The 16138-nt window shown below is 38.4% G+C and overlaps 1 protein-coding gene across 1 annotated transcript in view; it reads left to right on the forward strand.

Moving 5' to 3' along the window:
* The window catches only part of DLGAP2 (DLG associated protein 2), a 109535-nt gene that overhangs the window by 4842 nt on the left and 88555 nt on the right, over positions 1-16138 (forward strand). Inside the window, exon 2 of the mRNA XM_027787864.2 lies at positions 10430-11499. Within this exon, the coding sequence (XP_027643665.1) occupies positions 10498-11499 (1002 nt within the window). The 5' untranslated portion in view covers positions 10430-10497. The remainder of the gene's footprint in view (positions 1-10429; positions 11500-16138) is intronic.

Consider the following 16138-nt stretch of genomic DNA (forward strand, 5'->3'; position numbering starts at 1 on the left):
AGTCTTGACTGCAGATTTCCCAAGTTAATCCTCTTAACCACAGGACTATCTTTATTCCATATAATAAAAAATATATAGACAGTTGGTTTGGTATGGAGATATAGAAGTCATTTAAGAGATTTTAAATATGAGAAGTCCCAATATGTCTCTGTGTCACTATTTTATTTGCCTTATTGGGACTAGCTGAACAGAAACTGCATAAAAGAGTCTTTTTTTAAATTCCATTGTACCTCTGAATAATTCCACTTCAAATCCTTCCTTTTGTTGTACCCTGAAACTGTAGTGTAGAAGTTCACTGATGTGATGATGAAGACCACAGAAAATGTTAATGAAATAACGGGGAATGTTTTTATGAAACTAATTTTTGAACTTTAAATTCCTTTTAGTTATGCTTGAGAGCCTAGTCTGTGAATTACTTTCAGTCATAGAACAAAATCATGTCATATGGCCTAAGCATCATATAAAAACTTGTTAACTATCCTGCATTGTAATTATAGGCTGTTGGCAACAAATGCTCACTAACAATCTGCAGACCAGAAGCTATTTCTAAAAATTAAACACCTCATAACGTCAGATAACTCTGCAAAAATCTCATTAGGCCCAAGGTCAGTTCACAAACAGGAGAAGATATTTGTAAGGATGTAAGATTAATCAAATAGGTTATTTGTTATGAATTATTCATTCATTTCTACTACAGAATACAAAGAGGCTTATGCATTTGTTACTTTGCCAAGAAGCAAATATTTTTGTCCTAAATGATTTGTGCGAATGACAGGGCTGTCCAGCTGAGGAGGCTCCTAAGTTCAGTTGCAGAGGAAATACATTTTTTCCAAACTGGGAAGCTTCATCCCATTGTTAGATCACATCTGGACTACTAATTCCGGTATCTGCACTGGAATAAATGAAAGACTTTTCCAAGGGAGAGAGAGAGAGAAGGTGGGGAGGAGGGGAAACAGTCTGAATTAGGTTTCACATATGGGATGTAGGATGTTAGCAAAGGAGCGACAGTTTTCTGTCCCTCATACCCTGCTGACCTCTGTAACACCTGGCTGCATAGCTGATCTGCAACATTTATTTACCCATAGAAAGTGCAATGGCTGTAATGGAGATGAGAGGCTGACTCATCTGACTGCTTCGCCATGCCCGCCTTCTTCACTGAGCATCTTCACTGTATTGTCTCCTTTCAAAAGGATAAAATGTGCAACCTTTTAATTGTATTCCCATGATGAGCAGCTTAAACGCTGTTCTCTCCATTTCCCCAGAAAAAAAGTTACCATGCTCTGCCTCCACATTCATTTTAGGCTGCTTAGGTTCTGTCGAGGACAGGATAATTTGTATTGGCACAGCCAGAGTGTTGAGGGTGCTTCCAGCATGGAGGTACCTGACCATGGCTGTCTCCCACAGTGCTGGGTATGTAGGTCACTGATTCAGTCCGTCTTCCTAAGGGGATTTGCACTAGTGTAACTAGTACAGCAGGATAAACACCAGCAAATATTGCTAATACAATCCAGTTTTTCACTGGTGAGTTCAGCTGTCACCTTTCATCGTGAATTTCTTGTGCAATTCTGTTTGTTTTTTCCATCTTTTTGCAAAGTAATTACTATTAGTAAATAGATGGCAGCATATTAAGATGCCCTATCTCAAACTTGCCAAGCGTGTGGGTACTGACACCACCACTTCGTTCCAGGAGCAGGGTTCACAGTTTGATCCTTCACTGCCACATGGAAAATCTGTATGCTAATGGTTGTGGGAAAAGGCAATTAATATTTGAAGTGTTTACCACGACCCAAAACAGAGCTCATCCAGGCAGAAGAGATGGCACCCTGATTTGAAAAATTCCCCATCTGAAGGTTATGGGAAAAGGGAGATATTCTGCCTGTAACCATGGCAACAGGTTTAAAAAGGAACTTGTCACCAGGCAGCTATTTCTTCCTGCACCCCACAGGAAAATCAGGATGAGACCTCCTCCATCTCAGTGGGTTGAGCTGAGCAGAAAAGTTCACAATACAATGATAAAGCAGCAAGAGGCAGCACCAAGGATGTACAACTGAGCAGATAATGATGAACTCCAAAAAGTAAAAGAAATTATTGTTTTGGGTCAGACCAAGGCTGAAACTCTGAATTTTTTGGTGAATCAAAAAGCTGCAAAGAACTGATGCTGAAGCAAACAAAAAATCGAATTCTTTCTTTCAATTCTGACAATTTAAAAGCTGTACTGAATGTTTAAAAAAAAAAAGTACAGCAGATTTTGAAATAGAAAGGTATTTTAAATTAAACAGTCATATGTTCTGTGGCAATTATCAATGCTTTTGAGAATTATTGCTTAGATTATCTTTCCCAGAAAAGCACTTTATAAAATAAGCAAAATCTTTAAAATCTATCCATGTTTTAAAGAAATAATAAAAGGCAATGTAAAAGGAGTGTATGGTAAATATTTTTGCTTGGATGTAGAAACATTAGTCCTTGCAGTCTCCTCAGTATTACGGAGGATGGTAAACTTCCTCCATGTCTTCATAAATAAGGGACAAATTTAGAAGAATTCAGCAACAGTAAGCAAAAGAAAAATTCATTTGATGGAGAAGTTCATAAGTATCAGCATTATTTCTTTTGTTTGATTTCCATTTAAGAATAGCTGATAAGCATTTATTATTAGAAAAGAAACCCTAGATATTTGGTAGCTCCATGCAGCTGAATAGTCAGTCCAGGTGGTTTGGATCCTTGGGATTTAATCTTGGCCATTGTGCTATCAGTGGCAGTATTTTAGCAGAACCGGTTTCAGCCTTCCATGCCATCATCTTCCTGACTCAGGACCCTTCAAGGCTTGTAACACGCTTATTCTGGTGCAGCACAAATTGTGTTTTCTGTAAAATACAACCCTGATTAGTGATCGTCTTCAAGTAACACCAGGATTCATAGGTAAACTGAACCAAGAACTTTTCTCAGCAAATATTTAGAAATAACACTGACCCCAGTGAAGTTAATGGGAGATTTGTCATTGCCATCAATGTGACGAGGATTTCCCTTTCACTTCTAGACAGACTTGTGTGTAGACTCCTGTGTATAGCTTTGAGCTGTACTACCCAGTTGCTTTGGCTTTCTTTAATTGCTGAGACAATAGTTGCAGTTTTAATGATGCCAAGAGAATTTGATGGTGTCCTGTATTTGAGCTAGCAACTGCAAGAAGCAGAGTTTTGTCTTTTAGGAAAAGAAGTCCATAAAGCCAGGCACAATAAGAAACAAAGAAGTTTAATGGTGTTGGGCTAGCTTTTCTGGTCTGTATTGGGAAGGATTATAATCAATTTTCTTATAACCAATCGTTCAATAATATTCACATGGTGAAACCCTGATTGACTCCATACAGCTGTATTTCTCCAGAAGAAAGCTTACATGTTAGTTGGTTTAGGTCAATCTAGTCCTGATACTTTATATTTTTTCAAAAGCTTCACTGATCGTACAGATTCTATGAAAAAAATGTTAGTCATAAATCATTTTGTGGACTTACCTCTGTCACAGAACTGTTGAAAAGGTAAATAGTGACAATATACCTCAAACTTGAAAAGCACTGTGAAGGTCTGTGTGCTACATACCAGTCAACATTAGGACATCATACACTTCAAGCCAATGGAAGTCAATTTTGCATCATCCTGAGGACTCCCTGCATCCCTCTACTTCAGACCCTGGAGCTTCTTGCAAATCCCATGCTGCCTTTCATGGATTTCTGTCCTGTCCTTTGTCACAGCATGGGCACAATATTGCGCCTCTCATCCTCCCCATACAAGTGCCCGTTCTTCCACCCACAAGATGTGGGACGTCATCGGTCCTCAAATACTGTTTCTACGTTTCTCCTTTTTCACACATGGCATGCCCTGTTCTCCAGGCCAGGCAGTTGGTGGCATAACCCTGCTTTAGCATGTTGCTGGTCACAGCTTTCCCTGGTGATCACAGTTCTCTGTGCTTTTCTTCCTCACAGTATACTGCACTACGTGGCACCTGAAATTCAGTACCCTCCCCTTCCACCCCACCACCTCAGAGATTCCATTCTCACTCATTGACAGTTCTTCTGCACTCCGTTCACTATATGCCCTTTTCTCTGATCATGCTTATTTATCTCAGAAATAAATCTCTTGGGATGTTGGATTGGCAGGTCTACTAATCTCTATTTGTAAGATGGACAGAGATGAAGTTAGAACTGTTGTGCTGAAAAACATGATTGGGTGCCATCAAGTGTTTGTTCACCTGCAGACATCTGCATCAGTGCTCAAAACTGTGACTGTGCTGAATAAATGGCAGCATTCCACATGCTACTTACTTCTCCCTTTGGGTTTTCTGACTTTGCTCCAAATTGGTATGTTCTGGTCACTGATGATGTTTTTGGAATAGAATTTGCATGTCCACTTTTATCTAACATGGGAGTTATAAAAACCATCTTACCCTTGGTCATTATTCATCATGTGGTTCCACTGAATTAGCTTGGGCTGTCAAATCATTTGCTATGTTTTAGCATTAGACATGCGCCTGATATTACCTAAACTGATATATTTGTCATGTAGTTTTCGGCATTGGCACTTGTCATCTGCAGCTTTCACTGTAGTCAGCAGAGATAGATATGTACATGAAGGGTGTTATTCATCTGACATTTTTTAGATATGTACTTCAGGATGAGATGAATCATACCAGTTTCTCACACTTCAAAATAAAACCACATCCAGGTAGTATATTTGTAACAATCTTTGACCCACATTATTCTTGAAATGGTATCTCTGTATTGGTTGGAAGAGTAATATTTACACAGTATGAAACTATGATGGCAACAGTGTAACCGTATGTGCTGAGCACATCTTCTAACTCTGTTTAGTCAACTAGTGTAAACACAGCCATACGTGTCTACCACAAGGATTGCTCAGGATCCTGAATATAAAGGTATTTCATTTTCACACTTAAGTGTCAGAATGAGACAGGAATCTTCACCTAGCCCATGGCTAATGTTTGTTGGACAGCCTTGGGCATTTTGGTGTTTGGCTTTAGGTTCTCAGAACTGCCTGCTTCTCTCCTTTGATTGCACAGGGAGACTGGGTGCATGAAGTATCTTGTTGCAATAGCCCTGAGAGAGCCAATATCACTTATTTCTGAGGGACTGCTACCCTCCAAAGTTCAGTATTTCAGGTAAGCAACCTGAGATGTCAGATAGAAGAATTCATAGATAGGTGAATGCACTGCACGCAGTGCAAATGCATCAACTCCATGTAACAGAAAATAAAAGTCACCATCTAAAGCTAAAGGTTAAATTCAGGTAGTCACCCAATCTTTGCAATTTTATGTAATTTTTATACAAGTGTTGTGCTACATAAATAGGTTGGAAATCTCATGAGACCAGACCAACAACTTCAGGCATTTCCAGATTTTTTTCCTTGCATTTGGCAGGTTAGTCACTCTTCTCAATCCCTGGAAATACTAATTTTCAAGGTTAGAATAAAACAGACAAAAATACTATAACAAGTTAATGAGGAAACGGTGCTCATCTAATGCTAATTACCGCAGCCCTTGGGCAGACAAATCTCCAGCTAAAACATTTTATTTATGAGTTTTAATATTTAATGTGTAGTTACTTGATTAATATAGTTGTTTTTGCACTACTTAATATTTGTATTAGTTATAGGTTAGACTGTGAGTATATTTTTTTCATAATACATTGCAACACTAATTGAACTGAGTGGAGCAGCACAATGCAACAGTCTGGTTTTCCATACCACGTCTTTTTGAAAGGTAGATTAAGCATCTCTTTTCAGCAATGCATTTTACTGGTTACACTATGCAAAGGAGCTGTCTCTTCTCCAGTGAAAACAGCACAAATGTTTCAGATGGGTAAGCAGTTTACCAAGGGGCTTGTAAGGTTAAAGCAATTTAAATTAATTTCTCAATAGAAAAAGAAGTGCTTTGTGAAAAATAAATAAATAAATAAAAGCAAAAATCAGGCACCATTTACTAGTTCCAGGAATTATTATTATGCTCTGAAAGCTTGCTTTCAATAAGTAACACACAAAAATATTTGTACAAAAAGGTTTGTGGGGACATGCACTTCTTTTGAATGTCAGAGAGATTTCCACTGTTTTCACATTGATTTCTTTAGCAAAGAACAGTGCTCCAGGAACTCCAGGGATGCACAGGCCTTATTTTTCATTGCGTAGAGGTTTTTAGCCCTTTTGCCCTAGAACAATAATACTAATTGTAATTGGTTATTTCAAACAGTTTTCTTCATCCTCAAACTTCTCTTTCTTCTCTTGATACTGACTGGCACAAGGAAGAAGCCTGAATGCTCTAAAAATTGTGACCAGTCCCTTAAGACAGGCAAAGTAACAACTCCTTGGAGTAAGAGAGCAACTCTTTTAGCATCAGAAAGTCCAAAAGAAAAAAAATGGGGAAAAAAAAAGCAGGAAAAGGCATGGCATAACAGGGAAAGAGCTGAAATAGACAGGAAAGGATGCAGAAATCCTTCCATCTGTCACAGGTTAAAGGATGACATATCTGTATAGTAGTCTCTGAAAAGAACAATTTTAAGGGATTTTCAGGATTTTGGAATTACTGTATTCTCTCTGACATAACAGCCTATGCCTTCCTCTAGATCCTTCCCCATGGTCTTTATGTAACATCTGACTAGCCATTTAAGTCAATGGAAAGAGTCCATTTTGCTCTAATGAGACACAAAGAAAAGACATTAATGTGCTCACATATAGTAGATTTTTTCGCTGTTCCTATTCTTCAGTTTTCTTTGGATTAAGTTCATTTGTTCTTCTGTCTCCTCTCAGCTCTTTAGTTCCGACAATGGCACTTCCTTTAAGAAACTAGACATCAGTATCCTCAATTACTTTTATATTTTTGGAGTGATTACCCTAAAACAATGTAGAGGCTGCTGTTAAAAAAAACAGAGAAAACCAAACCAAAACAAAAATCTTATATTTTATTCTAGATGTCATGACATCTAGATGTCAATGACACAGACTAAAATTCTAGTCCAGTCTGTCATTATTTGATAAATCTGGAATTATTTTGTTATACCAAAATCTCAAACTTTATTTTTAAAGGATGGAGGCAGAAACATTGATACTGCAGCTTTACAAATTTTTATGCATCAGCTGAGCTGTGGACATTGACCACAGACACACTTCTAGTCCCTTGCAAATGCTAGAAAATCATGTTATCTTAACTAAATTGTAAGATAGCACATTTTTCTTTGCATTTCTGGCAGGCTAAGAGTTAGCACATGGTCAATTACACTGGTCTGGTACCGTACAGTAATTCATTCAGCCATAGCTCAGCTGTTTCTTCGAGCCCTGAAATAGGCCTCCTGAACAAAGTCGACTGAATAGTACAAAACTCAGATGACCTGGTAAATTTATATATCATAATGCAAAATTCTGAGGATTTTCAGAGGGTTTGTAAGAGGAGGTAATGGTGCCTAGGACATAGTACAGGTTTGATGTCCCAAGCAGAGCCCAAACCTAATCGGAGTGATAAATTTACATGATGCACATGTAAGTAATTTGAGACTTTATCTAGTATCAGTTACTCCCTATTGCAAATTTAAGAGGGGAAAACTACTTTTGAAAAATGCCACTCCTTAATTCAGTTTTTAATTATTTTGATGGTGCGTATTGAATGCCTATAGTAGTTTCTAACTACTGTGTTTCAAAGAAAAGAAATCAGACATTCCATGAGGCACATAAAATGCTCTAAGTCTTTGGAAGCAACATACAGAAAACTATTTTTCTTTAGTTGCACTGAACTAGAATCATAGGGAGTCATGAGAAATGTAAAAGCTGTTCTTACATTATCCAATGCAGTACAGTCAAATCATGATGTCTCATATTCCTAGGGATTTAACATGATGAAAACATTTAAAGACCTCTAGGCTATGCTTGATGCTGGGTGAGGCCTGAAGAAATCACCAGGGACTAGCAGTTCTGTGTTAGGGAACTCGTTTAAATGAGTTTTTTACTCTTGTCTAGCTCTTTCTTTTGTTCTGGATCTCTGCCATGCCCTTCAGGTTTTTTTCCTAAATGCATTGTTGGAACATAGTGCTAGAGTTATCTTCATTCATAGATGTGCAAGATTGTAACGAACAGGCTCGGGGTTGATGCTCCTTGTGCTGTCAGTTTAACTGAAGAGCCTCTTTCCACATCCTTGTGGCTCACACCACTGTGAAAATGAAAATCAGCAAATACACAAGCACTTTGGAAAATGTTACCTGTGTTCCAGTTTCCTTTTCTGTAAAAGGAGAACAGTGCCTTCCGTTTCTCATGGAATTGTAAGAAATAATGCAGTAATCCCTGTCAGGTGCTTTGGGAACCCTTCATGAAAGCACAGACTAAGTGCATTGAACACATGGACCATCATTATTCCCCTGGTAATGTTTAGTAATATGCTGGGTTAAATACCATTAATTACAATCCTACTTATGTGGCTGAATCCCAATGCACTGCTATAATTTACTGCTTTGTCTATATATAGTTGTGCTTTTAATTGGATAATCAAAATTATGTTATTTCAGAAAAAGTTATGTTTCCTTTTTTAACTACATTTATGCAAGGTATTATAACCTAAATAGTACAACAGACTGAACAATCAACAGTAATAAGTTTTTTATTTTAATGTGAAAATAGCCAAGGATTAAGTAAAAGAAACTGGTATAAAAACAAAACAGAAGCAGAAAAGAATATATGCACAGACACATCATTTTCACACCATGATAAAGTCTGGAGGTGACGTTTGGACCCTTAAATCCGTCTTTGACTTTAGTGTGGCAGGATTGTGCCTAGGATGAAGAATACTTTATTCTTATTATTAGTTTAATGCTGCATTCATTTTAAAAAATTATGTGGAGGTCTGTTGAAATTAAGATGTAATAAAATTATCTAAGCATCTTCCACTATAGGAAGATTAAAGCATTTAGGTTATGAGATTGCTGATGCTAAAGAATTTCACAAATTGCGTTCTGTACTGAAGGTATCATGACATAACACTTATTAGTTGAACAAAATTAAAGAGATATGGGTATTGATCTGTTTCATGACCATATCCAGGCATTGAGTTTTCACTAGTAAAGGGAATATGATTTAGGAGAGTTTTGTCACATGCTTAGCACCCCCTCAAAGTGCTGTTAGCTACTGTGTTATCTCTGCAGGCTGGTCTCCAGTGTCTGGTTATGTTGTTATATATAATGACTAGATATTCTCTGGCTTCCATACGGGGTGAAGCCTTTAACTTCCTTGTATCAAGCACTTGTGCAAGATTATTTAGAGTCTTAAGAGCAAATTTGCCAAAAGACTGTGCTAAGTGGATTGTATAAACACTTATGCATCTGTTTAATCCTCTAAAGGATTATCTCGCATCCTATATCTTTGTCTGCTTTTGAAATGTTGCTTAAATAAGCTGAAATTGAAGATGGAAAGTGAATGTGCAAATCAAATTGAAGCATTTCTGGGGGGTTTAATTTTCTGTTTGTAGCATTTTACAACTGCAAGAAATTGCATGAGAGAAAAAAAAATCAAAAGCTCGAGTATCAAAATCTTTGCTTACAAGCTACTCTTATTTAGTAATCATGCTTGTTTAATAACCACAACTTGGAGCACATGATCCATAGGAACAAATAATCAAGTGTACAAAAACCTTGTAGCTTGTACCTAAAGATATTTATCAGGAATAACGTAGAGTCATTAAATAAATATTTTGTAATTTGGACAAAATAAGGGAAAAAACACCTAACAGAGAAGACTTTATATTTATGGGAATAGTGGTAATACTTCTGGACTAAGGATAACAGGTGTTCAAATAGTATGAAATGCTTCTTCATAAACTCTTTAGTGATATGAAAATTAAGCTTCATTTCAGCATGTTCATATTCTTTTACTCTTTGCTGTTTATTATTTATGTTTATGAACAGTGAACTTGGGATCCTGAAGCTGAGATCCATTTAAGAAAAGGTTCAGTTTGTGACACGAAAATGCCTCTATGGAGAAAGGATACATTTAGGTTAAGATATCCAACTGAGAAACCACAGAAATAGAAACTAGATCTGTGTAACTTAAATGACAAGCCACGAAGCTTGACATATGAATTCCAAATATCAAATAATAAACTGAATACTTGAATACATCCATTAAATCTGAGTAAATTTGCATAATGAATAGCTTCGTAAAATTTAGAACTGCTAGCAGAGAATTTTGCAAACAGGAAGGAGGCTGCATTCACCCCATAATTTGCTCACAGTGGGCGCTTTTTACCAGTTTTATACTGGTGAATGAAATTCCATGAATGGTGAGACTTTCCATCAAGCTCATAGAGAAAAAATGTTAAGTTATGCAATATACTTGGATTTTGCAAGTTAATCTTGAAATCAGACACATAACGTAGGTTTTATATGTTCTCCTGACAGACCAGCAGTACTCATGGTCACCTTCTCAGCACTTCAATGAAGAAAGATATTCTCCTGCTCCGAGGAATATGAAAGGATTATCTGGTAGTCGCAACCAACCACAGTTATGTTCAGCTCATACTTGTGGCTTAGCATCCCCTGAAGATTGTGAACACACCCACGACCATATCCACCATGGGCAGGAGCCAAGGCAATCGTATCTTCTCAGCCCCACGGAGAGTTGCCCGATGGACCACCATCGTTGCTCGCCACGCAGCTCCATTCATTCTGAATGCATGATGATGCCCATGGTAATGGGCGATCACATGTCAAGTAGCACTTTCCCCAGAATGCACTACAGCTCACATTACGACTCAAGAGACGACTGCGCCATGTCTCACGGTAACCCTAAGATTAACCGTATTCCTGCCAATCTTTTGGACCAATTTGAGAAACAGCTTCCTCTTCACCGGGATGGGTTTCACACTTTACAGTACCAGAGGACCTCAACAGCTGCAGAACAACGCAGTGAGAGCCCGGGAAGAATACGCCATCTTGTTCATTCAGTCCAGAAACTTTTTACTAAATCTCATTCCCTGGAGGGATCATCCAAGGGCAACGTTAATGGAACAAAGGGAGACAGTCGAGGGGATGACCATCATCATGGGCACCATTCCAAGCATAGCAAAAGGAGTAAAAGTAAGGAGAGAAAACCAGAAAGCAAGCATAAATCAGGAATGAGCAGCTGGTGGAGCTCTGATGATAATTTGGACAGCGATAGCACTTACCGAACCCCTAGTGTGGTAAATAGGCATCATGCAGATCATATATCCCATTGCTATCCTGAGGCTCTCCAGGGGCATTTTGGGGATCTCTCATTGAAGACTTCCAAAAGTAACAATGATGTGAAATGTTCGGCTTGTGAAGGGCTAGCAATGACCCCTGATGGTAAATACATGAAAAGGAGTTCTTGGTCCACGCTTACAGTAAGTCAGGCTAAAGAAGCTTATCGCAAATCATCACTAAACTTAGATAAGCCTCTGGTTCATCAGGAAATCAAACCTTCCTTGAGGCCGTGCCATTACCTTCAGGTAAGAGGAAGATTTTATTAAGATTTGTACTGAAAAAAAGCATCACCATTTATGCCATTAATCATTGTAAAAAATCACAGAATCATAGAACCCTTTGGGTTGGAAGGGACCTTAAAGACCATCTAGTTCCACCCCCCTGCCATGGGCAGGGACACCTTCCACTAGACCAGGTTGCTCAAAGCCCCATCCAGCCTGACCTTGAACACTTCCAGGGATGGGGCAGCCACAGCTTCTCTGGGCAACCTGTGCCAGTGTATTGTCATCCTCACAGTAAAGAATTTCTTCCTAATACTTCCTCTAAATCTACCTTCTTTCAGCTTAAAACCATTACCCCTTGTCCTTTATATATAACGTAATCTGTGTATCTCTCAAGGGATGTCTGTGTGGCTCACCTGATGCAGATATTCCATGAATGTGAGAAAAATCTAGCTTTTGTCTTTGTTTATAGGGCACAGATTAAAAACTATAAAGCTGGTGTGATATAAATTAATCTAAGGTCAATTAATGTGTTTTCATCTTTGGACATCACACTGAACATTTTGATAAAACCTATGTATCAGACTGAAAAAGGAGCAGTTCTGGCAGTCTGGGGCCTAGAAAAAGTGTTTCAAATACATCTGTGAATGAGTGATTTTCAAAAACGTCTGTGTGAGATCCAATTTTTTTGTTCTTTTATTCCCTTTCTCTGAGTTTTTGTAAGTAACAGGAGAATAGATTTATTGGTGTACTCAATTGCTTTGTCATGATGATGATTACTCACAAACTTCCTTTTGGTGATTGGGTCACCCAAGATCATATTGAACTGAGCCTCTTTTGAGACCGTACTGTAAGCTGTCCTTGTCAAAAGTTACATGGGTACCTCAGGGAGACAAATATTTCAGGCCTGGCACTCAGACTAGTTGTGGTGGTGTTCAGCACACTTGTTTTCTCTAGAAGCAAACAAGAAGCTCCCACTTTCTCCAATATTTAAACTTCTATGCCTGCTGCTTACTGCCATTTGCCACCCCAAAGAAATGCTAATGTAGCCATTTATGATGCTGCATGTTGATCTGGATCTTAAAGTGATATAGGCTTAGAAAACAGCTTCAAAAATACTTTGTTTAGACTTTTACATCATGGCCCAGGTCCAGCAGAGTCCCATGGGAAGTGACATTCGCACGTCAGGGTGTACAGAGAATTGCAGTGGGAGCAGAGCAGGAGGAGGGAGTTGTTGAAAGGATAATTTCTTCAGCTAGCTTTACCACTGGGAAAAACATAGTATACGAATATTCCCTTAGGTACTTTTAGCAAGTACAGCCTGCAAAACCCACATTATTCTGAGTACCTTCTCTTTTACTCTTTTTTAAGGAACTTCTCTTTCTCCAGAACGTAACTGATTCTTACGTGGGCAAATCTCCACTCCACATTTATGTATTTAGAGATTTTCATTTCCTGTGAGCTCTGCAGAAGCCAGCAAGCACAGATTAGCAACAATCCTTGTACTTCTGTGCAGAGCTTTTCCACCTGTGAGCAATAGGGGTCCAATAGTAATGAGTCACACTTGAAGAGCCAGATCTTTTCAAATGTATATGCCGATATCTGGGATCAGTCTTCCCGACTGAAACAAGGAAAGTTCCTCATTGCAGAGCAAGGAAAATAAAGAAATTGCAACGTCATAGCATTACCATGCAAGTTGATACCAATTTAGACTGGCAGCTGTGATATTTTATCATATCCAAGTACAGTTCTCATGTATGTAAAACAGCCTGGAAGTTTTTAATCTAACTCGAGCCAGAACTGGAAGCACATCCACTGCAGAGGCTTGCATTTGTGTCTGTGTTCTAAAACCATGTGTACAGCTCTGACATGACGGAGAGGTTTAGGTATGTCTAGCTTTTTCCTTACCATGACGTACTCCTACTTCTACACAGACAGTTCTGGTTCCTCTACATCCCTGCTGAGTTTTGTGCTTTCCTTCTCATCGTGTTTCATTGTCCCCACTCCTTACATCTCATTTTTCTTTGCAGAAGTCACCAGATTTTACTTTTCATGAGTCTTCTCTTCACTGCCAACGCATATTAGCATCCTCAAGTGAATATGAAACACTGAGTTCACAGGCTAACTTGGTTATCACTAAACTTTAGATCAAGCCCAGTGGCAAGCCTAGGGAGCAGGAAAGCATATTTTTTGCAGTCATTGTTTTATGCTTTTTGTGAATTGGGATGACTGCAGAAAGGAATTTTCTTCCAGTAATTTGGAAGGTTCATCCAGCTTAAAATCTAGGAGATATGAATTTTAATATTTGCTGCACCAGAGACTTTGTGGTCTTTGGTTTTAAGCCCCTTTAAAAATGGGATAGTAGCCATTCCCTGTCCACAGGGATCCTATAATGGAAATTTGTTAAGACTGGAGTGCTTTATTACTACCATAAAGGATCTATAGTTGTGTCCAAAGCAATAATACCAGGAATTCTATAACAGGAATATTGTCATTACAAAATATGCCATTCAGAGCACAGATACCCTTCAGACTGAGTGGCTGGTTTAGTCCCTAGCTGAAGGTCAGCAAACAGATTGAAGGGACCCCATTCTGTCATAACCAAACGCTTAGTTTTGAAACCTCTGCGTTGAGGGATGCTGTGCTGTCACACTATAATCATTAAGACCAGAGATATAAGTCCCATTATTAGCTCCGCCATGAACTTTCTCTCTGACCCAGGAAATGTAATTTGTTAATCACTGCACACTGAAATTACTCTATCTGTAAAACTGAGGAGGGATATTTAATTTTTCTTATGGCAGTGTAAGAAACATCACTAAATAATGATTGGATAAAAATAATCATTAGGTTCAGAAACTGGGAAAGGTAGAGAGACTTGTCAGAATCCCTAGCTAGGAGAGTTTACTGCCTTGCTGCAGAATATCTGGCAATGAGAATTCAAGGGATTATGAAGTTGATTATGCAGCAGCAGACTTCCCTGAGGTGCACAAGTGAACAGATTAGCATAAAACCCCAGGCCCTTCACAGGATCTCTGTGTTTATAACATTTCAACACGTGAAGTTAAAAGCCATTTCTCCTGAGTGATGTCAGTTATATATTTTTAAATACTTTTTTAAGCAAATCTGTGAAATTATAGTCCTTCAGTGATCTTATATATGAATACATAAACATACCACAAAATAAAAAAATAATTCTATGTCTATACAATAATATTATAAATTTATAATAGATATATATATATGGCTACCTAGTTGTATACCTGGTATATAGTTATATCTATTTATTCTGCTGCCTAGTTATACAAGGATTCACTGTACCCAGCTCACTTTTCTATCTACTGGTCACCTTCTTGTTTTTTTTTTTTCTTTTGACGCCTGTTTAAAATATTGCCACTTCTGTTTTCCACTAGAGAGTTTAGGTATACGGAGTCCCAAACTGGAAGACCATGGCAGTGCCTTAGGCCTGTGTTTTCTGTGTTGTGGTTTTGGGCTTCCATTTTGCCTTCCACAGTAATCTCTGAGCTGAGCTGCTTTTTCCTTAAAACTGAAACTCTGAAGAGTGAAGAAAGAAAATTTCTTTCTGAGAAGGGATCTTCTACCAAATCCACTGATACCTGAAAACAGGAGATGAGAAAAGTTTTGAAAGCATCTGCACATTAGATGCTTAAATCATGTCCTAGAGTTGAAAGCAGGTATTTCTTTAGCCTGGTAAACCTCCAAGCTTAGTCTCTGGCTCCTCTCTTAGGGTTTCACACTCCCTGCTCCTCCACAGACAATCCTTCAGCTGGGGGATCTCCTTGGATGGGGAGTGTGCTGTTGTAAGTTAGAGGTGATGCAGTCAACACGCCTAGTTCCAGCATGGGTGGTCACCTGGCCCTGAAGTGGACAGTTTCAGAGAACTAAATTAATAGAAATAAAGCTGTATAAAATAGTGATTACTTTTCTTATCTAAAGCTCACGTGGAGGTGGTGGGAACGTACAGGGAGAAGGGAAGAGTAGGAAGCCTCTTTGGGCTCCAGGTCATTGTTAAATCAACTTTGCTCTAAGGTGAACCGGATGGTCAGCTAGCACCACAAGGTCAGAGAGCAGCCATTTGTACACTAATAGCATTTGTCAGATTCTTGTGAATGACTAGCAACAGTTTTTATGCATGGGCCTTTAATTTCTATTTTGAATGCAGACAAATCAATCTACAACTGCATTTCTGGGCACTAAACGCTTCCGTCATCTCACTTAACAGGCAGAACAGCCCAAGTAGATCGCACATACAGTAAAGCGCACTATTGCATAGTTTTAGCTATAGCAGCTGCTACTGCCTTCCATGTCATTTTAATTTTAATATAAAATATGTTAAGAAAAAGATAAATGAGTTGTGAGATCTCTTCTGTCTTCATCAGCTGTTTTGGCTAATTAGGTTCAACATGTATACAGTACAACGACTTTGATTAATTACACTCTGATATGAGTACTAGTGAGGAGCAAAGATTTTCATCAGAAAAAATGGATATGAAGTAGATAGCTGTGCTAAAATGATGAATACAAAAGTGTTGCTTACAGTTTCCAGGACTGAAATGCCTGTGAATGCTAGTTAAAGAAAATAATTTCTACAGTAAAGCCAAAAGATAAGCAAGAGGATAGCACTCACCATCACTGAAGTTCT

Source organism: Falco peregrinus, chromosome 7 (genome assembly GCF_023634155.1).
Source record: "Falco peregrinus isolate bFalPer1 chromosome 7, bFalPer1.pri, whole genome shotgun sequence".
Lineage (NCBI taxonomy): Eukaryota > Metazoa > Chordata > Aves > Falconiformes > Falconidae > Falco > Falco peregrinus.